The sequence below is a fragment of the Malus domestica genome, chromosome 13, assembly GCF_042453785.1.
Source record: "Malus domestica chromosome 13, GDT2T_hap1".
Taxonomy (NCBI): domain Eukaryota; kingdom Viridiplantae; phylum Streptophyta; class Magnoliopsida; order Rosales; family Rosaceae; genus Malus; species Malus domestica.
In genome coordinates, this window is record NC_091673.1 from 10,712,633 (window position 1) to 10,736,930 (window position 24,298).

At 38.6% G+C, this 24,298-nt stretch overlaps 1 protein-coding gene across 1 annotated transcript; it reads right to left on the bottom strand.

Annotated features, from left to right (window-relative positions):
• Positions 1-16,349: 16,349 nt before the first annotated feature.
• LOC103452686 (uncharacterized) lies at positions 16,350-18,496 on the bottom strand. The gene is made up of 6 exons (XM_070810864.1): positions 18,416-18,496; positions 18,206-18,335; positions 17,857-18,026; positions 17,440-17,731; positions 16,781-16,944; positions 16,350-16,711 (listed from the first exon to the last, which is right to left on the bottom strand). The coding sequence occupies exons 1-6, from the start codon at positions 18,441-18,443 to the stop codon at positions 16,557-16,559; spliced, it is 939 nt and encodes a 312-aa protein (XP_070666965.1). The 5' UTR covers positions 18,444-18,496; the 3' UTR covers positions 16,350-16,556.
• Positions 18,497-24,298: the final 5,802 nt, after the last annotated feature.

The window sequence follows — 24,298 nt, forward strand, 5'->3', positions numbered from 1 at the left end:
GAAAAAAAATGTAAAAAAATAAAAGTTTCGGAGTGGTGGGCGACACCATGATAAAAGGAAAAAAAAAGTGATGGTGCATCTGGCACCATGTGAAAAATATATATATATATATATATATATATATATATTATAAAAGGGCAATTGGAATGGTGCAACATGGGTTTTGCATGGGCACCCTTCTGAAAAGAAGAAAAAAAATGTGATATAAAAAAAAGGGGGAAGTAATGATGGGTGCCAGCACCACCAAAAGCAAGGAATAGAAAAAAAATAATACATATAAAAGAATCATGATGCGGCATGTGTGTGTATGCATATAATATATAGCACTAAAAAAATGATTGAGTGAGATAAAGTCCATTTTATTTATTTCTCTGAAAAAATTACATAAATTCGCATTCCACATGCAAAAAAAAAAAAAAAAAGTGCAAACAAACAGGAATAAGCCTTCATTGCTCGCGGGCCGCCTCACCACTCGGTATAGCTCCAGAAATGAGAGGCGCCGGAGGTTGACTGTTTGAAGCCACACCACTCGACGAAACTCCAGGAAGAGGAGGCGCCAAAGGTTGATCATTTGGAGCTTCATTATGCGGTACAGCCCCAGAAGACGAAGGCAAATGTTGTTGGAACAAACCCACAAACCTTCGATGATCAAGTAAAATCTGACCATCAGATTCCTGCATCTGGTCAATTTTCCTCTTCATGTTTGTGGCATAGTTGTGTGCAAGCTTGTGCAACTGTTTATTCTCATGCTTGAGCCCTCTGATCTCCTGTTTGAGACTCATCACTTCAGCCGCCAACGATTCAACTTGACGGGTTCGAGCAAATAGGCGTTGGGCCATGTTGGACACAGAACCCGCACACTGCACACTAAGAGCCAGGGACTCCTTAACAGCCAACTCATCAGACCGTTTGGAAAGTAGTCTGTTATCTCTAGGAGTGACAAGGTTCCGGGCTACCACCGCAGCGGTCATATCATTCTTCATCATCGAATCCCCAACAGTAAGAGGACCAGTAGGGGATATGAAGGATGAGTGCCATATGTTATCTGGAGAAGACGAGACTACCTCTTCACCAAGGTTCAAATCAAAACGACGATCGGAGGGTCCAGACATTTTCAAAATGTTGAAGGAAGAAGAGATCAGACAAATCAAGATCTTAGAAGTAAAAGAAAGGAGTTTTCACAAGCGAAAATTCAAGTGTGCTTTGAAACGAACTGCATGCCTCTATAAAAAATCAGCACTCGACGGGATTTCAGAGATCGAAGAGGCGAGCTCAGAATTCGAAGAGGCCATTCAAAAATCGAAGAGGCAAGCTCAGAAATCGGAGAAGCATCTTGCTTTTCCAGACGCGTCAGCACCTGTCACATGCAAACTCAGCTTTGCGGAAATCACGGGTAATTTGTCGAAGCGCTAATCCCAGATATCGAAGAGGCGCCAGTCTTTTTCAACCGCGTCATCACCTGTCATATGCACACTCAACTTTGCACAAATCACGGGCAATTTGTTGAAGATTTTCGGTGAAGGAGAAAGCACGTGAAGTTTATTGTTCAATCACGCGTTAGTTGCCGACACGAGTGAAAGAATAGTACCTCTACAGGTATTAAGGGACCTTCTACAACTGTCCACCTTCGCCTTCCATAACAAGGCAGACATACAGAGCCTTTCTTCATCTCCAAAAATGCTTTCCCAACGAAGCCTCTCGAGTCATTCAATGTTCCTTATTCCTTGGGGTACCTCTGCAAGCCAATGACTCCAAAGCAAAAGTATCTCATATCACCAGGGTAGAAAGCAAGAGTATCTTATATCATGCGTTCTCCCTGTCCTTTCCTTTGTCCTTGTTCTTACCTACAAAGACAAGGATAAAGAAAACAATATGCCGGAACTTCCACTCAAACTCGGGTAAGGAACCGACTGCTTAGAACCCTTCCCTGATTGCCTACCTAGCACTGCTCTTGATTACTCGTTTCCCACTGCTGATGTACTTCCAAAGAAGCTGCCACATCTGCCTTGAGAACAGATAAGGCAAGTGAAAATGATACATTGCAGCATGTGGAGACAAGGTGCAGAAGGAACAAGCAGAGAAGAATGCGGTCTGCACAGTCAACTCAGCAAAAGGAGTCCGAACTGAGGAACTCGAGAAGCTGCCATATCTGCCTGAAGAAACAAGCAGAGAAGAATGCAGCATGCACAGTCAACTCGGCAGAAAGAATCTGTGATGAAGAACTCGTTTTGACCCTCAAATTCTTGGGTCGACTTACTAGGCGTTGTGGGCTGCACGTGCCGATGCACCACCCTTGAATCAAATCCTTAACGATCAAGTCACCAACTGGAAGAATAGCCCATCAATCTTGAAGATCATACCGCTGACCAAAATGCTCAAGTGTGAATTAGAAAGATTGAACAAAGCAACAAGTCGTCACCTTCACCTCGTGCCTGCTTGCAATATGTTCGAGTCAACCTTCAAGAATCAAGCCTCAATGGCCCTTGAAGAAGCTTCCAGCCAAATTCAAAATCAAGCCTCGACGGCCCTGAAGAAATCACAAGTCTGATTCAAGATTAAGTGTCTACCACCCTTGAATCAAAACCTAGTTCAAGAATAAGCTGTGGAAAATCAACAATTGGAGGAATCCAGAAAATCCTTCAACCTAGTTCAAGATCAAAGCTGTGGAAAGTTAACAAGCGCAACAAAATACGTGTCGATTCATCCACTACCAAAGCCAAGGATCATCTACCACATGAAGCTCCTTGTGGTCCAATTTCAACCTTCAAGATCAAGCCTCGACGGCCCTTGAAGAAATTTCAAACAAAAAAAATTCAAGAACAAGCCTCAATGGCCCTTGAAGAAATCTCAAGCCCAATTCAAGATCAAGCCTCAACGGCCATTGAAGAAATCTCCAGCCCAATTCAAGATCAAGCCTCAAACGGCCCTTGGATCGACGTCTACAATAAGGGACTTCAAAACGCATCTCCTACACGCGACAAGCACATGTACACGACGCGACTTGAAGTGGGGGCATTTGTAGACATCGAAATTTCGGTAAATAAATGTTGACCGATAAATCAAAGTTTCAACGCTCATGTATTACATAATTTTTACACGTAGCGTGTGACTCAACGAAAATTGAAATGAGTTGGAAAAGTCATCAAATAGGACACGTGTCAACACCTGGCAGAAACGACTTATTTCATCTGGGATATTATATTCAAAATTAGGCCTTGGAAAATTCTATAAATACAAGCCAATTTCATTCATAAAAAGGGAACCAATTCATATTACACCTTGAAGCTCTGAAGCTCTGAAACTCCGAAGCTCTCAAGCATTCAGGTTCCCGAAGAATCAAGAAAGTGTTCTTCGTTCTTCGTTCATCGTTCTTCCAAGATCAAGCCCCAACGGCCCTTTGGATCAACAATCATCCACCAATTCAAGATCAAGCCCCGACGGCCCTTAAAGAAAGTTTCATCGTTCATCATCCGTTCATCCTAAGATCAAGCCCCAACGGCCCTTTGGATCAACAACATCAACAAATCCACACAACTGTTCATCCTAAGATCAAGCCCCAACGGCCCTTTGGATCAACAACGTCGACAAATCCACACACACATCCAACCGTTCTTCAAGATTAAGCCCAAAAGCCCTTGAAGATCTGTTCATCATTGTTTCTTCAAGATCAAGCCCAAAAGCCCTTGAAGATCCGCTCATCACCGTTATTTAAGATCAAAGCCCCAACGGCTCCTTGAAGATTCGCTCAAATCCACCTTCAAAGATCAAGCCCACGGCCCTTTGAAGAAACTTCCAACAGTTCATCCAAGATCAAGCCTCAACGGCCCTTGGATCAACGAAACATCCACAAATCAATACCTTACGGAGATCGAATCAGAGGATCAAAATAGAGATAGATTGTAACCCAAAATCATCAAATACAAATATTTGTTTGTGCACGTTGTTCTTGTCTCTTTCTTTCCGGAATTTTCCGTGTTTACAAGAATACCGTGAAGAACAAAGTAGAAGCCCCTTTTCTGTTCAAGCAAAAATAACCTGAAGTTAACAAACATTTCCCAACCAGTCTCAAGTGAATCAGCTTCAGCATTTCCAAGAAGAGAGAGATGTGGTCAGCCACGTTCCTCGCCTTATTTCCATTCGGGTAGGGCACTAGTTTCCTGTGATCCAACACATATGTAATAAAGCTAATGTATACAGAGCACTGAAAAATGCTGCTTATCTCCAACTTCTTTCTCAACCTTTTTTCTTTTCCCAAAATTATATGTGTAACTAATGATTTGCACACCAAACTACATCATTAAGAAAAAAATAATAATAATCATTAAGAAAACAACAATGCCTTTGGACATGATCATTAGGGCTTACCATTCATATCCTCCAGCTTCGAAATCTCCCGGCTCATATCTATCCACTGAACGCTTGGTTAGCAACGAAAAACAACTAAATCTTTAGAGTGTAATAATATGGAGGTAAATTTGACAACAATCTCAAAACCCCTGAAACCAAATAGAGGAAACACAGGAAGGCATAGTGATGCAAGCATATATATTAGCATCTATAGATACAGTGTACTCAAATCTGAATGCATCATTGGCCCTTAAAACACAAAATATAGAGACGAAGTAACTAAGTATGTTAATTGCCATTGATAGGATTTTTACCACTTGCAAAAGTAGAGATAAAAACACTTAAAATACTTGCAAGAGTACAAGGTAATCATAGTATAGCTCTATAGCAAGATCGTTCTCCACAGGGGTTGAATGAATAATTTATGTCAAACCAAATCTTAATTAATTATTTAAAACAAAGTTTAGAAAAGGTTGATTTTGTGATTTAAAATAATAAAAACAAATTTAATAGAAATACTTAAATAAACCAGAAAAATAAAATCAATTAAGAGAAAACAATTTTTGAAAATTAAATTGTAAAAGCATTAGGGTTCTGTCGTCACCATAACAATCCTACATAATTCTTCCAATTAATTATGAATTACACATGCATATTTTGAAGGTTATGTTTTCCTAATATATGCTTACTTGGACCCCAACATAAAGCGTATATAAAACATGCAACCTGTCTATGGTATTTAGATCAAATCTAAACATACCTGACTCATTAAGTTTTGTGAAAACAATCTGAAAGACCATGCAACCCTTAAGACGTGGTATTCATCCTAAGTGAACTTGCACATATGAACCACAAGAAGCCTTTGTGTAACGACCCGTCCCCAAAAATTATGGTTTTTCATAATTTTAAAATGTGAATTTACGAAAATGTCCTTCGAGACAAATACGTTGACTTTTGTTGACCACCTTGTTGTGTCACGTAAGATTCGTTTTCTTGGCGTATCCTCATAATACTCGTCACTACAAACACATATGCGCAAACAGAACGCAATTTGGAGTTATAACGAAGGAGTTACTAACGAATGAAGTCGAGGACAAAATGGTCATTTGACCATTTTCGGGAAGGCTTCAGATTGTTAGAAGAAAATTTTGATGGTGCCACGTGTATGCCTAGGATGGAGTGATGAGAGGATAAAGGAGAAAAATGAGAGAAATGGATGGATGAGAAAGAAGAGAAATGAGAGAAATGAGAAGATGGGAGAGGGCTCAGCCAATCAGAAGAGGGGAGAGGAAAGAAAGTGACCAACTAGAGAAGAGAGAAAGGAAGGGAAAGGAGAGAGATGGGATGCACCGGATCACCCCTTGACCCATTTTTGAATCGCATGACCCGGTCCTGAACCGGTTTCTGCAGCCATTTCCGACACCATTTACGACTTTTTTTTTACGATTCAGGACTTTCCACCACCTGCAAATAACATCCTACTCATTGTCCTTCATTTTCCACCCATGGTACAACGAGATTTTGCACCGTTTCGTGATGAGTAACAACGACGATGTCGAAGGCGATCCGCCATTTCTGAAGGCGATTCCTTTGACCACCACCACAATTTGCCCTCCCTTGAGCCCATGAACAAACCCCAAACAAGTTTAGAGGCGGCGAAGCTTCTGATTCGACGAATCAAGAACACTCAATTCGCAATTTGAGTACGATTTGGGACATTTCTCGGCCGAATTGGACTTCGGTGTTGTTCCTCTCATTAAGATCTTCAGTCCTATAAAATTTGGGAATTTTTGGAGTTGTTCGATTTTCCAGTGAGTCGGGGCGGCGGCGTATGGGGGGAAAACCCAAGATCCCTCCTTAGGTTTCTCGACGTGCTGAATCCGAATCCGCCATCTGTTTTCCCAAATTCCAACGTTTTTGTACAGTTTTATTAAATGGCCTTTAATTGTGTTTAGGTGCATTGGTGGAAGTGATCACATTCTTGATAGTTCGAGAGGCTTCCAAGTAATGGAAAACTTGTGAGTGGACCCCTTCATAACCTATATATTTCCTAAAAATATTAGCCTAGCATGCATTGCATATTTTATAAATGGAGAATGATTTATAATGTGTTTATGAATTTTCATACTTATGATTTATTTAGATTACTTTTACGGAATAATTATGATTTATTGTATTTATATATTACCAAAGGTTATGAATCATTAGATTTTCGGTTATGAAATTCTACGGATTCACGTATATGTTTATTATGGACTTATGAGACGAGGTTTGAAGTTTTGAGCTTTGATGTGTGATGCAAGAATTTGAGATATGTTTTTGGTACTTACCTAGTGGGTTATCATACGGCACCTCCGCACACCACGAGTATAGATGTCTATGGCCATGAGACACAGGTGATGGAGGAGTGAGATATGATATATGTTATACCCCCAGCTTCATTGCTGAAAGTAGTGTCGAACAGCTTCACTAACTACGGCTAGTGTCGGTGTGGATGTATGTTATTTTATACAGCTTCACCTCCAAGTGATAAACAGGTTATTTAGCTTCACCTTCGAGTGATGGACAGATACTACCTTCGAACGACTATGATACCCCTAGTTAAGTACATCATGATTACGATTCACAGATATTTTATGAATGTTTTGCATAGCATGCTAGGGTTTTCAGAAAAACCTATTGTGTAGTATTATATGTGTTTTAGAGGAAATCTTAGTGGAGGTCTAGTTAGGATCAGTTGAGGATTTGAGGCGATGGTGGTCCTCTATGACATGCGTTCTTTTGGAATGGCGAGCAAAGTATACCTGTTGAGTGATTACATAAAACATTGAAGGTTCGTGTAAGGGAAAAATTAAGAAGGCACCAGTTGTAGGCGAAGTTAGCAAATATATGTGGGGTAAATCAAATCAACTTCCTTAGACTTGTTATTTCCCCTGAGGGAATTCATGTAGACCCTCAGGAAATTTCGCAATGATTGTTTCACTGATAACATTCTTAACTACTCCCACCTCGATGTCAGTTTAATAAACATCCACAATCACCTTATTACCAAATTCCTCAGATGTCGACCTTGTTTAGCTTTCATATCTTTCTTGGGAGACGTGAGTCTAGCAAAAGATATTCTTACCAAACCCAAGGTTATGATAGTTGGGAATCAAAAATCTCCTTGAGTGTTGTGAATTCAGAAATACTATTTGTCTTGTCAATTTCTATCGACGGTTGCTAGCAATTCTTTGATCATAACCTAAACCTTCATTTTCAGTTAGGAAACAAGTTAGTTTTGTTCGAGATGTTGCCTCACCTTACCATTGTTCTTATACTATTCGCAAAAGGCTTTGTTCGTAATTTTAAAATTTCGAGGACAAAATGGTCATTTGACCAATTAGAGAGAAGAGAAATGAGGGGAAAGGAGAGAGATGGGATGCACCGGATCACCCATTGACCCGTTTTCAACCAGCATGACCCGATCCTGAATCGGTTCCTGTAGCCATTTTCAATGCCATTTCCGGCGATTCAGGATTCTCCACCATCTGTAAACATCATCATGCTCCTTGTCCTTCATCTTCCACCCATGGTACGACGAGATTTGGCCCTGTTTTGTGATGTGTAATGGTGATGGCGCTGAAGGTCCTATGGCAGCGATTCGCCATTTCTGAAGGCAATTCCTTCAACCACCACCACCATTAGCCTTTCCTTGAGTTCAAGAACAAACCCTAAACAAGTTTAGAGGTGGTGGAGCTTCGGATTCGACGAATCAAGAACAACCAATTCAAGGGTTTCCGGCAATTCAAGGATGATTTAGGGTATTTCCCAGCCAAATTGGACTTCAGCCTAGGTATGAAAGTTGTTCCTCCCATTGGAATCTTCATTCTTCTAAAATTTGGAAATTTTTGGAGTTGCTCGATTTTCTGGCGAGTCGGGGCAGCAGGACGTCACGTGAGGCGGCGCGTGAGGGAAAACCCAAGATCCCTCCTTAGGTTTCTCGACGTACCAAATACGAATTTGCCATCTGCTTTTCCAAATTCCAACATTTTCGTAAAGTTTTATTAAACGGCCTTTAATTGTGTTTAGGTGCATCGGTGGAAGTGATCACATTCTCGATAGTTCGAGCGGCTTCCGAGCAATGGAAAACTTGTCATAACCTATATATTTTTAAAAAATATTAGCTAGCATGCATTGCATATTTTATAAATGGAGAATGATTTATAATGTGTTTTACGGATTTTCATACTTATGATTTATTTAGATTGCTTTTATGGAATAATTATGATTTATCGGATTTATATATTACCAAAGGTTATGAATCATTAGATTTTCGGTTATGAAATTCTACGGATTCACGTATATGTTTATTATGGATTTATGAGATGAGGTTTGAACTTTTGAGCTCTGATGTGTGATACGAGATTTTGAGATATGTTTTTGGTACTTACCTAGTGGGTTATCATACAGCACATCCGCACACCACAGGTATAGATGTCTATGGCCATAGGACACAAATGATGGAGGAGTGAGATATGATATATGTTATACCCCTAGCTTCCCTGCCGAAAGTAGTGTCGGACAGCTTCACTAGCCACGGCTAGTGTCGATGTGGATGTATGCTATTTTATACAACTTCACCTTCAGGTGTTGGACATGTTATTTAGCTTCACCTTCGGGTGATAGACAGGTTATTCAACTTCACCTTCAGGTGATGGACAGGTACTACCTTCAGGTGACTATGATACCCCTAGTTATGTACATCACGGTTACGATTCACAGATGTTTTACGAATATTTTGCACGGTATGCTAGGGTTTTCAGAAAAACCTATTATGTAGTATTATATATGTTTTCAAAACAGGGGGTTATTATGTTCATAAATAAAATGTTTTGCTATTATTAGTATGGTTAATATAAAATTTGGTCATCTCACCTTTTCGATTTTTGCAACCCCTCAGGAGTCAGGATCAAGGCACATGATCCTAGCGTCAGGACTCTACAACATAGGTATACTCGAGTCTTCTCAGTATAGGTATCATTTCTTCATTCGTATCTTTTCCTAGTAATTCTTTCATATTATTTTTAGTAGGTGTATGCTCTGAACACATTTCTGCTTTGGCTTAATCTTGCTAATTACATATTTGTTTGGACCTAAATTTACATCATCGGCCCCGTGCAATCAAGGCCGTTGAGTGAGCATAGCTCCCAACCGTCGGATGAAAAAGTGAAGATTATTTTATTATTGTTAAAAGATAATATTATGGTATTTATCATAATAATTATCTTTTAATATGAATTATTTGCATCTTGTTAAACCAAATAAATAGGATGCAAATTATATCCCAAGCAAGCAGTATAGTTCGAATTGATTTTGGATGTCTGACGGCACTTGGAAGCTAAAAATGAATTTGAAATTCATTTGATCAGGATGTATGCATGGTTTAAAGGTGATGGGATTATGATGATATGATAAGCCTAGGATTTAATGGTCTTGGACAATGATGAGATGAGAAACCTAGATAGGCTAGGCCTTTTGCATGGTGATGAGCATTGTCAAATGAGTTTCGAATGATAAGAATTGATGATGGGAGTACAATATGCATGCCATGTGAAATGGCACTTCGAGATTTCAAATGGACACATGTTGTTCCTCTTGTTAAAGTACACAGGCATAAGGAGACTATGGAGATTTTTGCCGAAATATATTAAAGATAATATCAGTTATTGTTTTTGGGAGTATATTCAGAAAATGTCTATTGGATTGGCGATCAAGGAGACTTGCTATAAATACAGAGGCAGTGGCAACAGGAAAACCCTCTCCAACTCAACACACAAACTGCCCTGTGCAAACTCTCGCTCTACGCGAAACCTCTCAACAACCTTGAGATTTTTATTTTCTTTTTCGCCAACACATCTTCAGTTTGGATAAACAGCACTATTGCTGTAGAATCAGCCGGTCGCGAAGCACCTTCAGTTTGGATAAACAACACTACGTTGAGACCGACTGATTAACTATCCAAGTCTCAGTCGAGAAGAATTCTTGAATCCTTATTGGTAGATGTCATCTCATTAGCCTTCTCGGTGATGTGAGGTGTTACAAGTTACTGGGCTCGGCACTTTGAACGCTGAGTTGTTTTATGATAGGATATTCATAAGTATGTTTTAGAGTTCGGCATTCTGACGGCCGAACCACCTTCACCATCAAGACATAAATCTCTTTTGAGTACTTGTGTCTATATAGTTTGGTGCCAGTTCAGCGTGTTTATACTCTTACGAATATAATCACCATGACTGAACCCGGTGCCGACGATTTGTGAACTTCGCAGAACTAGCAGCCTTGTCTTCAGGCTCTGAAACCCAAAGGCCGAGACATGTTCCTTCCTCAGCCGCAGTCACAGGATCAAGAAGTCAGCAGCGCGCTCAACCCAACATCAACTCATTTTACTTACCGGCAGAGCTCGGCCATCGAATTGGCACCCCCCACACATAACTGAATGACGTAGTTAGTTCATTAATTACTCAGCCTACATGCCACATAGGTTTGGTAGTTTTTAGGGTTAACATGTTGGCACACCCGGTGGGACCCTATGCTAAAACTACGAAGTTCATATAATATATCAAGATTCCAATCCAGCTTCATTTAGCCAATTGCATGAGCTTCTTGCGCAATTGAAAAGAAACAATGAAGAGGGTACAAAACATCTTGAGGAGGATAAAAGATCATGGGAAGCGGTAAAAGTTCTTCGTGGTGTGAGAACCAGGAAAAAATCATTCGCTTACATGTTGAGAATAAAAGCTCATGTTACCCTGCAAGAGCAATGGGTAAATGAAGACAGGGCTCGATTTAATGCCTGGCTAGATGAAGAATGTTTTCCTTACATTTTGAACTACAGATCAATTCCATTTGAAGAATGGTTGGATCAAAAGATCGAGGTGCAATTTTTCGTTCCGACCACAATCAAAATTCTGCCTCAGAAAATTGCTAAGACGGCTAAAGAAGAACTTAGGCCACTTGTTTTTTCGGTCGAGACTAAAAGTTTGGTAGGCCTAGAAGAAAAAGTTCAAGTTTCTGAGCCAAAAATCAACTCAGAAAATGATTCGTCAGAAGAGTATTCTAATGACGAACAAAGCCAAGACATGGTTTTAGACGTCGAAACCATGACAGTCGATATGGTTATTGGCGATAAAGCCAATATGGAGAAATCCCTTTCAACTAAGTTGTTTGAGTTAAAAGCCGAAATTGGCGAAATTATTATGTCTGGGGGGCTTAATAATTGTTTGACACATTTGGCGGCTGAGAATAAAAAATACTTCGCCAAGTCAAAAGTATGTTGAAATGATTCTTTATTTGGCCTAAAGCGAACTCAAAGTGAAAATTTTGATGTAAAAATATCTCAGCTTGGAATAAAGCATTGTTGGCCTCCTTCTAATTATGATTTAGCCATTTTCATTCTCCTTTGTTTAAAATAAATATAATAAATAAATAAAAAATAAAAAAACAACAACAAGAAAGAAGAATAAAGGGGGCACAAGCGATATGACCGGCGGATCAGACTTAATCTTGCCGAGAATGAGTATATATAAAGAAGCTGCTTGGTGAAATCTGATACTCAGTGCAGAAAGTTTTTTTTTAGGCTGAACTCAGCCAACTCGTCGAGACATACTTTCCAAGTTATGTGACCAAATTTATGGACATAACTTTTGAAACTGGGGGCATAGTGAGATGATGTGGCGTGAATCATCATTCAAATCACCATTTTTTAAGGCCAGGAAACTGGGGGACATAACTTGTGGCGTGAATCATCATTATATATATATATATATATATATATATGCCCACCAAGCAAATATTAATTACCTACATGTTCCTCAGCCATTTTTATATAAGACCCTCTGATGTCCTCGACCAGCGATGATGTTCCTCGACAACTTTTATATAAGACCCTCTGATGTCTTCGACCAACAATGATGTTCCTCGGGCACTAGTGGTGTCCATATATATATGCTTACATGAAAAAGTGTTTGTGTAATGTGTGCTGCCATGATTGCTGCGTTGCTGACTTTGATTGATGATAGGCCAAGTTGCCAAGAGTGGTTTGTCTCGACCCCCAATCTTAATGGAGACACTTGTTTTGGTTTTCCCCGAATTTCTTCGAGTTTTTGGACTTACAAAAGCATCAAAGAAATAAGGATGTTATTCGGTGAGTTTAGCGGAGACTATTTGGTGAAGCTGGGAGACAGAAAAAATAAAATGTGATAGAAATATGCTTGGCTGACAACATCATTCCAAGTTAGACAGAATAGGCCAATAGGCCAAGATTTTATTTTGTTTTTTATGGCCTTGGTTATATATATAATGCTAAGGGGTGGATGGTTAAATGACATGCCAAACTTGGTCGAGCTGTCCACATGTGATCGTTTCAGAAAAGGTGATTGCAACATTCATGATGGGTGACAGGCCGAGCTACCAAGAATCAGGTTCTTCTCGGCCTGGTTTTTCTCGACCCCATTTTCAATTCGACAGTATGAGTTGGATGGTTGAAGTAATTAGAAGGTTTTTTTGGCAAAGTCACCGAGCCATGTATAGAATTGTAGCAGTCAAGGAAGACCACATCGTTAGCATAACAGACATGTTATTGCCAAGGACCAAAGTTTCTTTTTCATCGATACGATGGGATTTTGTTGGTTACGAACACTTAATTTCCTTAACCATTCGGCTTATGAGCCAAAGTTCAAGGAAATTGGGGGGCAATGTTTGGACCCAAATTTACACCATCGGCCCGTGCAATCAAGGTCGTTGAGTGAGCATAGCTCCCAACCGTCGGATGAAAAAGTGAAGAAAATTTTACTATTGCTAAAGGATAATATTATGGTTTTTATCATAATAATTATCTTTTAATATGAATTATTTGCATCTTGTTAAACCAGATAAATAAGATGCGAATTATATCCCAAGCAAGCAATACAATTCGAATTGATTTGCGATGTCTGACGGCACTTGGAAGCAATACACTTGAAATTCATTTGATTAGGATGCATGCATGGTTTAAAGGTGATGGGATTATGATGATGTGATAAGCCTAGGATTTGATGGTCCTGGATAATGATGATGGGCATTGTCAGATGGGTTTGGAGTGATAAGAATTGATGATGGGAGCACAGTATGCATGCCGTGTGAAGGGGCACTTCGAGATTTCAAAGGGACACATGTTGTTCCTCTTGTAAAAGTACACAGGCATAAGGAGACTGGGGAGATTTTTGCTGAAATATATTAAAGATAACATCAGTTATTGTTTTTAGGAGTATATTCAGAAAAGGTCTCTATTGGTTTGGAGATCAAAGAGACTTGCTATAAATACAGAGGCAGTGACAACAGGAAAACCCTCTTCAACTCAACACACAAACAGCCCTGCACAAACTCTCGCTTTACGTGAAACCTCTTAACAACCTTGAGATTTTAATTTTTTTTTCGCCAACACATCTTCAGTTTGGATAAACAGCACTGTGAAGGCAACCGGTGAACATCTTCAATTTGGATAAACAGCACTGTTGCCGTAGAATCAATTGGCCGCAAAGCACCTTCAGTTTAGATAAACAGTACTGCGTTGAGACCGACTGGTTACCTATCCAAGTCTCAGTCGAGAAGGATTCTTGAATCCTTATTGGCAAAAGTCATCTCATTAGCCTTCTCGGCGAAGTGAGGTGTTACAAGTTACTGGGTTCGGCACATTGAATGCCGAGTTGTTTTATGATAGGATATTCACAAGTAAGTTTTAAAGTTCGGCATCCTGACGGCCAAACCACATTCACCATCAAGACATACATCCCTTTTAAGTACTTGTGTCTATATAGTTTGCTGCCAGTTCGGCATGCTTATACTCTTACGAATATAATCACTATGACCGAACCCGGCGCTAATTATTTGTGAACTTCGCAGAACTAGTAGCCTTATCTTCAGGCTCTGGAACCCAAAGGCCTAGATATGTTCCTTCCTTGGTCGCAGTTGCAGGATCAAGAAGCCAACAACTCGCTCAACGCAACATCAACTCATTTTACTCACCGGCCAAGCTCGACCGTCGAGTTGGCACGCCCCGCATATAACCAAAGGACATAGTTAGCTCATTAATTACTCGGCCTGCGCGCCACGTAGGTTTGGTAGTTTTTACGGTCAACAATATCTTTTATTGGTAAGCATGTTTAAAATGGCTTCGTCACCCTTAGGTGTCGGCCAGCACGTGTCTACTTGGTATGTGGGGATATTTGGGTTGGGACGTGTCACTTTGTCAATTTCAGGGACCCTAACTCCAACCAAAATTGCATCAAATTACTTTTCTAAATATCATAATGGTTATCAAGCATTAAGACAAGTAGATAATTTAAATACAGTGATTAATAATTCAAACTTGCATGCATAGAACCATAAGTAAGTTGAAAAGAAATTGTATATTCTTGCTAAGGCTCATGGCCTAAGAAAATTAGTTACGAACAATCTTAAAACAAAATATTATTATAAACGAGGATAGAAAACACCTTGAAATAAGAATACAAATCCTCAAAGCCTAGCAAAGTTCTTCAAAATTTATGCGTTCTCCCCTCCCCAAAACCCTAATGGTTAAAAAGCCTTATTTATACTACTACACAATTAATATCCTTACTAGAAAATGTCTTCTAAAAATAGGACACATAATAACTTTAGAGAAACTGAGAAACATAATCCTAATCAAATATGGGAAATCTGCCCAGCCACAAATAAGCCACATTTCTGGATCTTGAGGGCCTCAAAACAGGCCCAAAACAACTAGAATGAAAGTTTGAGATGTCCCGAACATAATGTCAGGGGCATCAAACCGAAAAGACATCATCATGGATGCCAAAAAGCCCAATTAAGCCCAAAACATCACTTTAACATCACTGCGCCCTGCTCCTTTATTTCATCGTCATAAATAAACCGCATGATAGAAAAATCTGAAACTTTGATATGAACAAGTTGAGAGATACACGAACATCCTCCAATTGGAATCACTCCAAATTCGTCTGTTTGATCACTTTTTTCTCAAGAGGAAGTTGAATGTCCTACATTGTAAATATAATTCAAAATATCAAAATTTCACCAAAATAATTACTTAAATATACTAAGAATAAGATCAAATATAAAATATGAAATCGACTCATCAGCCATCATGGTCGGAATTAAGACTAGCCATGGAAGTAAAACAATTTTCCTTTGCTTCAAGAGGTGCCCTTGTTACCTAATTGAAAATTTGAAAAACGAAGCGAATTCTTATCATTTTGATTACATAGGGAGAAGATGACGCCTCACGCGTGAGAGGCGTTTTTAAAAAGATTTGTTTAGAGAATGGAGCTGTGCAAAAAGTTGTTAACAAAAGAACATAATTAGATCCCAAAGTTAACAAAGAACTTAATACAAAACACAGTTAACGTTTTCGTTCAATCAAAAAAGAATGTTAAATATATTCATAGCAGTTAGAAAACAAATAAACAATGAGATGTATCACAATTATTGACAACATCATCATTATCGTTACAGTCATTGTCATGTTACTTATGATCTCCAAAGAATAATACATCAGAATGTTGTTACAGCACATAAGTAATTTTTATATCTATTAATGTTGCTTTCTATTACCGAATATCATAATCCAAACAAGTTTTTTTTTTTTTTTTGCTAAACACTGAGATGCTACTTGAGCGACTTGAAATATTTTGTTTTTGTTTTTATTATAAGCGACCTTCTACATTAATTAACACTAAAAGGGAGGGAGGGTTTGAAATTTGAACCGGCCGGGACACAGTGAGATACATAGAGGCTATGTGAACTTTGAGCTGAATGTTTTGGCTGTTGCTAAACCAAACAGCTCACGTCTCTGAATAAAGGTTGCCTATTTATTAGTCTTAACCGACCTCACACAACGAGGTGAAATGTCAAAAATGTGCATGCCAATGGTTCAATATGTTTTATGCATAACATACTTATAAAGAAGAAAACCGGCCTTCCAATTCGCAAAAATCACAAACTTCAGCCATAATTAATTAAAAACAACAAAATACCCTTCAATCATAAGTCATTTGGTGAACGAGGATTTTAGAACTATGGTACACCCACATCTAGACAGTGCTTTTACAACACCATGCACAGTGACAAGGCATTTAGTCCTTTCAATCGTAACATCTTTTTAGCAACAGCCAAAACAAACGACATGCCGCCTACAGTGCAGTTACAATTCCATGGACAGCAACCTCTGCCTCCACTATGCAAGTATCCTTCACTAAAAACCCATTGCCTGCCTGATTCAAGGTGGCCAGCGAAATGACCTTAGGCCAGCCCCACTCCGAATTTGAGGTACTGAACCAGACGTTAGCTGCACATAATACACCCTGATGTTATGAAGGATGCATACAATTAAACACTGAAATAGGACAATCTTTACCTTTTTGGCCCTCTTGTTTGGCATACATTCGATCTACAATGAGCAGGGAAAACTCTGCATATACTTTGGAACCAGCAAGTTTTTCAGGATCAACCAATTCCAAGTAAAGAGATATGTGAGTACCCTTTCCAAGGTTATTTCCCTTGGGATGGAGACTTATCTTCCTGCAACATTAGGAAGGATATGATGACTTTTTATTACATATCTTTCATTATTTGCGATGGGGCCCAATTCATCTCACATCTTTGGGATTGAATTAAAAGAGCAAACTCCTACATCGGAAGCTAAATTTCAGCAAGTTTTAAGTGATCCCCTTCTTTACATGTATTTTTGTTATGAGAGTTTAGGTTTATGTTCCCCTGATTAAGTGTAACTTCTTTTTTTGTTATTAATAAAATTCCTCTTGTATAGTCGAGGTTTTCCAAAAAATAAAAAAATAAAAATAAAAGAAAAAAAAAATCAAGTTTTACAGTGATCGACCACATCTATTGCGAAAGTTATGTAGTTAAAATAGCATATATAGTTTGAAACTCAAAGTTCATATCCTTTCGTTTATCATTGCAGGTAAAACAAGATGGGTGACAATAGATTATACAGTGGATTAAAATTTTAAAATTCTCTTATTAAGGGTATTAATATAAAGGGCCTAGCAGAGATACCATTTCCGTCCTCCAGCAGTGAATGGTTCTGATTTGCAGCAGTCAGTACCTAACTTTGAAAAGTTCTCAACCTTCCAAACATGCTTGCACTTAACAGCATCCTTGATCTTCGAGATTGACTCTCCTTTGCCAGCTCTTCTTTCTTTACAAACAAAGACCTCAGCTCCAATCACACAATTATCATCAATGACATATCCATTGGAAGGATTAGTAAATGATGTAAGAGTGATAAGCTTATCAAATCCCGAAGAATGCATAATCGCATGGAAACATTTTTCCTTTTTATTGGCATCTATGGAATACACAAGGTAAAAAATAATGATCAGAAAATGAGCAGGGAGCATTGCAATTTTCAAACAAGAAAAATTTCCGGTCTATGAATATGAAGAATTAACTTTTGAAGTAGGTAATATGTACCTTGAAGAACCAGGAACATGCCTTTATTCTGATCAAGCAAAAAGAACCTGAAATCAACATATACTTCATATCCAGTCTGAAGTGAATCAGCTCCAACCATTTCCAAGTAAACAGATATGTGGTCTTCCACATTTTTCTTCTTGTTTCCATTCGGGTAGAGCACTAGTTTCCTGAGAGCAAACATACAGTATGGCTAACATTTTATTTTTACCAGTTTACATGCACAGCACCAAGATATACGAAACACATTATTGCATTACAAAAAAAAAAAAAAAACAAATGTCATAGAACTAATGTCAGATAGTGAGAGACAAACATAAGTTTACAGAAGACATAATGAGGGATTTACCATTTGTATCCTCCAGCTTCAAATTCTCCCGACTCATATTCGTCAGCTGAAGTTTTGGTTAGCACTGAAAACGACCGGATTTTTAGAGCATAATGAGTTGGAGGTGAATCTGAAAATGATGTCGAAAACCCTGAAACAAAATATAGTGTTAATGCAAGCACATATTGTCTAGACTAAAACCGGTAACATAAAGCAGATAAAGTATTTAACCATTTTGTTGAAAGAGATAACAAGCCATGGCAATAAAATTGAAATTGGTTAACAAACTGTTAAGGCTAAACAATTATCTTTTGCATCAAGAGGGGCTTACCTATATATAATGTCATTAGAGAAGGAATTTAGTGTAGAGATTTTTCAGTGTGTCCGGAACACAGGGTGGTACGCCACATGTCATAATGCAAAAAACTTTCCACCAATTATATAATAACATGTAGCATACCACCCCGCGTTTCGGGCAAATTGAAAAATCTCTATATGCAACAAGCTTCCTACACATTGGACGAAATATGTCTTTTCATCTTTGTACTGTACTAAGTTTAATAAACTAGGTGTGCAATCTCTTTCTTTTCCAATTCATTAAAAAAAAAAAAAAGCAACTACTCAATGGCTTCATACATTGTACCATTGAGGATACCGTGTATTTGGTAAAGTTTGAAAGTGAAAAGATTGTATAAATGAATACGCGTACACTTTAATCTTCAAACCATACAAAGGTCTTTCTTCAAGTTCCCGCACAAATCAGTTCTTCTTGCCAAGCACAATGAGGCAATATTCATGTCCATTAAAATGAAAAATTGAAAGTTTGAATTAGCTACACAGCTTGAACCCAAGGCACTGAACTAGTTATAATCTAGGCACTGCTTTACGATAATAGAAGAATACGAAAAGGTTCTCAGTTACTGCTGTTGCGATAATAGATTTAGGCAGAACTTTGCAGCTGCTCTACTGAGAAATATTGGAAGCCAATTTCAACTTTTTCTTTTTTGCTTTAACTTTTTACTTTTGCTTTGCTGTCAACTTTTTCTTTTTATTTTTCTTCTTTTTTCTTTACTCATACTTCTCACTTTAATGAAAATGTACGAGAATTCAATACCTAAGTTCAGATATTATTAAAGTTGTCATGCTCCTGTCCCGAAATATGACAAAAATTAAACCAATAGTTCAACAACATAGGATCTTTTCATTTTACTTTGCTGATGCACCTAACCTCAGGTTAGATTGCCTACATACCATGTGAAGGAATCAAGCCAATCGTAATTCATCATTTTGTTAAGCTCTAAAAATCTTTTATTTGCAGTGATTTCCAAAAACTCTCACGACATTGTCTAGCATGAAAACATAGAGTTCCAGACTACTCACAATTTTACAATCAATAACAAATAACATTTCAATAACATCCAAGTAGCATATCTGCTCTCTCAACTGCTCTTAATATCAGTCTTCACATGATTTTTAGATCATATATTCAAGGTCCACTGACCACATGACAAATCAATCTTCAAAGTGCATGACTTTGAAAACCTAGGTAGAGGGAAAATAAATTTGCTCTCTGAAAATGTTGAGTCTACTGCCTTGTATCTTCCTTCCTTTTCTTTCCAACTTTTGTCTGTTTGGGAGAATTACAAACTCTTTAAACTTCCTTGCCACCTTTTCTCCTCACAATGTTGTCTTTCAGGATCGAGTCATCAAGAAGCTGATTAGTGGAGGGTTCTACTTGAATAGATTGTATTAGTTGTCAAAAGATATTACAATTCCAAAGGTATGTCAAGTCAGCCTAAATCCAGTCTAAGAACATCATGAATCAATTCTCATCTAATAATTTTAAGATAAGACAATGGCACTGAGTACACTTCAAAAATCATGATTGACTATTTGAGCACATATGGCATCATACATCAAACAAGTTGTGTAGGTATACTACACAAAACGATGTAGCTGAGAGGAAGAATAGAGACTGGCTTGAAAAAAACCCAAGGCTGAATGTGCCTAAAAGACTTTGGTCACTAGGAGTTCTCACTGCCCAATACATCGTCAATAGATTGCCTAGCAGGAGTTGAAACTCAAAATCTCCTTTTCATGAAGGGAAAGCCAAATGGTCAGTTGCTCATGGTATTCTGTTGAACAAAAAATGACAACATTCAAATTATGGAGTACACATGATGCGAATTGGGCAGGAAATGCTATCGACTGAAAATTAACCACTGGCTATTGTACATCTGCTGGAGGAAACTTAGTTGTATAAGGGCAAAAAACAAAACATAATTTGCTCGTTGGAGCATCAAAGTTGAGTATAAGGCAAGGCGTCATCTGCTTGTGAGCTCATATGGTTAAAAGGACTTCTTTCTGATTTGGGGTTTCCCAGTAGCCAACCTATGTCCCTCTTCTGTGACAATCAAAATTGGCAACAAAGGAGAGTAGGCGTCAATTTCTTCCATTTCCTTGGTTTTATACTAGGGCCCACATAAAATTTCTATTATTTTTTCTTATTATTAGAGTGAATCTTAACTTTTTTACACCAAATTTTTAGTATATCAAGACTAAATTAATAACAAAGAAACAATCGGTTGGATATTAAAATAAATGAAGATGTCAAATTGCCACATAAGCTATCAAATTTAAATGTGATTTTTTGAATTTAACATCCCCTTGGAGATGCTCTAAGCATATCGAAGTCAATTGGCATTATATTCGAGAGAAAGTTCGATCCTAGCCTATTCAAACTTATTATCCTTGCAACCATGATCAGCTTGCGGATGTTCTCACCAAGACCCTACCCACAACTCAATTTAACTTATGTCCAAGCTTCAATCAGTCAATCTTCTTGATCCAGCTTGAGGGGAGTATTGGAAGCCAACTTCAACTTTTTTCTTTTTTGCTTTAACATTTTCTTTTTGCATTTCTCCTTTCGTTTTTCGTTCATTGTCCATTAATTCGGCCTTAAAATACTCAATTGTTGGAATTGGTAGGGTAAAATAAAAAAAGGCAACTTATGCATCTTTAGTCCTTAAGGGTGCGTTTGTTTGGCTTCACTAATCTTTACTCAACTAAACTGGACTACTTATCAGTGTAATTATGTGTTTGTTACATAGTGAGACTAAGTTTAATGGGATTGAAAGGGACTCGCGTTCACGAACTCTCTTGCTAAAGGGTCTTAGCGAGGCCCCCCGATTACAATGGGACTGCTAAGACTCTCGCTGCATTCTTCTTTGCGTGCATCCTTCTCTTCTTTCTTCTCCGCATCGTGTCTTACACCCACCAAACTCTGGCAAGATCACACCACCGATCCAAACCACCACCAGTCTTTTGGGTTGGGCTCATCCTTATCGAATCCTAGTTTCCCTCTCGTGCACACTAGCCAAACCATTGACCCTCGTTTCTCTTCCCTGGAAGATCATACTCCTTCCTTGGAGGCTACGATGGCCTTGTTACCTTCCCTCATTGATGTTGTTATCGAAAAGGTCTTTGCAACCAAGCTTTTTGCCTATTTCAACAAATTTCGTAAAGAGTTACACTTTCGAAGTGCCGGAGAATGCATATATGCCCCTCTTGCCACTGACCATCATGTTTCTCCTGCGATTGAGCCTATCCAGCTACCTCGAAGCCCAATCTGTGTTGGATGAGCCCAATCACAACTTATTCTGGCTGCAATCCAAGCTCCATTGTTGCTCTCATCTTTACCGTTGTTGCGAGCACTGACAACTTCGGCCTTCAAGCCATAATTGAACGATTCCACTGCAGCCACAGTTTCTCTGCCGAAATCGAAGAGAGGGATTCATGTTTCGACGATGACCTCTGCTCCGTGCCTACTTTATGAGTACTCGTTCTTCGATACTACAGACACTGGACCTGAGGTAGTTCTTAATTTGAGTATCATTTCAACAACTTCGGAAGCTAAATTCCCTTCTCTTTTTACTAATTACTATGGTGCATACCTGAAAGATAAATTTGGATTGGTTAATTGGTACCTTGCGGGTAAATTTGTGAGGAAGTATTTTTGTGCATGGAAACTGTTTGATGAAATTCCAGACTCAAGTTGCTATGTTGTTCTCGATTGGGACATGTGATACTACAATGGCATTCAGGATAAGGGTGGAGGCTCTAAATTCCACAAAATGCAATTGAAGATGGCAGTGGTTCAAATAAAGCTACTGAGGAATAAGAAGCATGTGGTGGTGAAGCAAATAAGGGGTGACATTGCCTTGCCCCTACAATCTGGTCATGATATTCGGGTTGAACATGGTTCAAAGTAGAAAAATTTTTGACCGCCAATGAGTTCATTGAGCTTTTCTGTGAATTAGTAGTATCCAGACTTTCTATCATCGCAAAGCAAAAGGAGTGTCTACCTAATCTCAAAGAGGGAATTGCTAGTTTAATCTTTGCCTCTTCCAAGTGTTCTGAGATCTCGGAACTGATCGTTCTAAGGAATATTTTTGAGGAAAAGTATGGTAAAGATTTTGTATATGCGGCTATTGATGTACGTCTCGGCTGTGGTGCGAATCGCATGTTGTGGTGTGAAATAGGACATATGCAGTTTGTAGGCTCAGCATCAGCTGCTGAAGCAGCTGCAAATTCTACCAGTGATACAATGGCTGCTACACAAGTTGCTGCATATTTAGCCAACAAAGACTCCAATCAGGTAGCTTAATCATGTTCAAGTATCAATGGAATTTCTACTTCTGAGAAATTGCTTCATAAGAGAAACGAAATGTCTGGAGTTAATAAATTCACTAAAAAACCATTCTGTGGATTTATTGTTTATGTGTGGGAAGCCCTTTAAGACACTACCATCATGATACTTGCAATTTGTGCCTTTGCATCTCTACTTGAAAGAAATCGTATGAGAAAAACTTTTCTTAGGCCCTAGGCTGATTCTCAAGACATTGATATTGTATCTCTCAAGAAAATAAAAGTAGCCTCCTTGTTGAGTTTGATAGTTTCTTTACGATCGATATGTGAAGGCAGATTTCAATCTCTTGAATAGTTTCTGTCTCATGAATATTGTATATCTCTTGCTGACAATATAGAAAGTAAAGTCAAGTTGAGGGAGGAAGGCTATTCTCAACTCCTTACTGAAGTGCATAAATTTGTTGATGTGATTTCTAAATTTAATAATATGGTTTCTTCAATTCCAGCGATGGTTACACTTACATAGTCTGATGAGCTTAAGCTTAAGTTCGATGAAGGGTCCACAATGAGCAAGCTTTGGATTATGAATTTAGGTGGCAGTGAGTGTCTAGCAAACACTGAAGTTCAAGGGGAAAACCTTAAGGAATCTCAAAACATCAATAAATCTCTTCCAACTTTTGGGGATGTGATCTCAGCTTTGTCATGAATTACGGCTTTCAACCGGTTCAGACATGTGGATGAAGAGAAGACCAAGGCCATATCCCTTTTTGAAAAGGTAATGGACCTTAGTGATGCTATTGAAGATGAAGTCAAGTGGGTAGAGGATCTGATTAAAGGAATAATTGCTGGAAATGTATTTGATCTTGGTTTTGCACAGCTTGCGGAAGTTTTCTCAAATAAGGATATGTCCTTTTTTTGTTAGTTGTCAAAACCTTGTCCCTCGACCTTGGGTTATAGATGACTTGGATGCGGCAATGGGTGTGTGTGTAAGATCTGCGTGCGGGCATTCGAGTGTATTAGACCATGGACCAATGGTGTACTCTAACTGCTCTATGAATTCACTTGAAAATGAAGTTGTGGTTGTCTGGAAAACGTCATGCTCGAAAACTGAAAGCTTGATGAAGAATGTAACGACTTGTCCCAAAAAATTACGGTTTTTATAATTTTAAAATATGAAATTACGAAAATGCCTTTCTAAGTAAAATATTGACTTTTGTTGACCGCCTTGTCGTGTCACGTAAAATCCGTTTTCTTGGCATATCGTTGTAGTACTTGTTGTTACAAACGCGTGGGTGCAAGTGGAACATAATTTGGAGCTATAACGAATGAGTTATTAACGAACGAAATTGAGGATAAAATGGTCATTGACCATAAATATGGAAGGCTCCAGATTTTACTGGAGTAGTGAGATGATGCCACGTGTGTGGCTGGGATAGAAAGGAATGAAGACAAATGAGATAGAAGAAA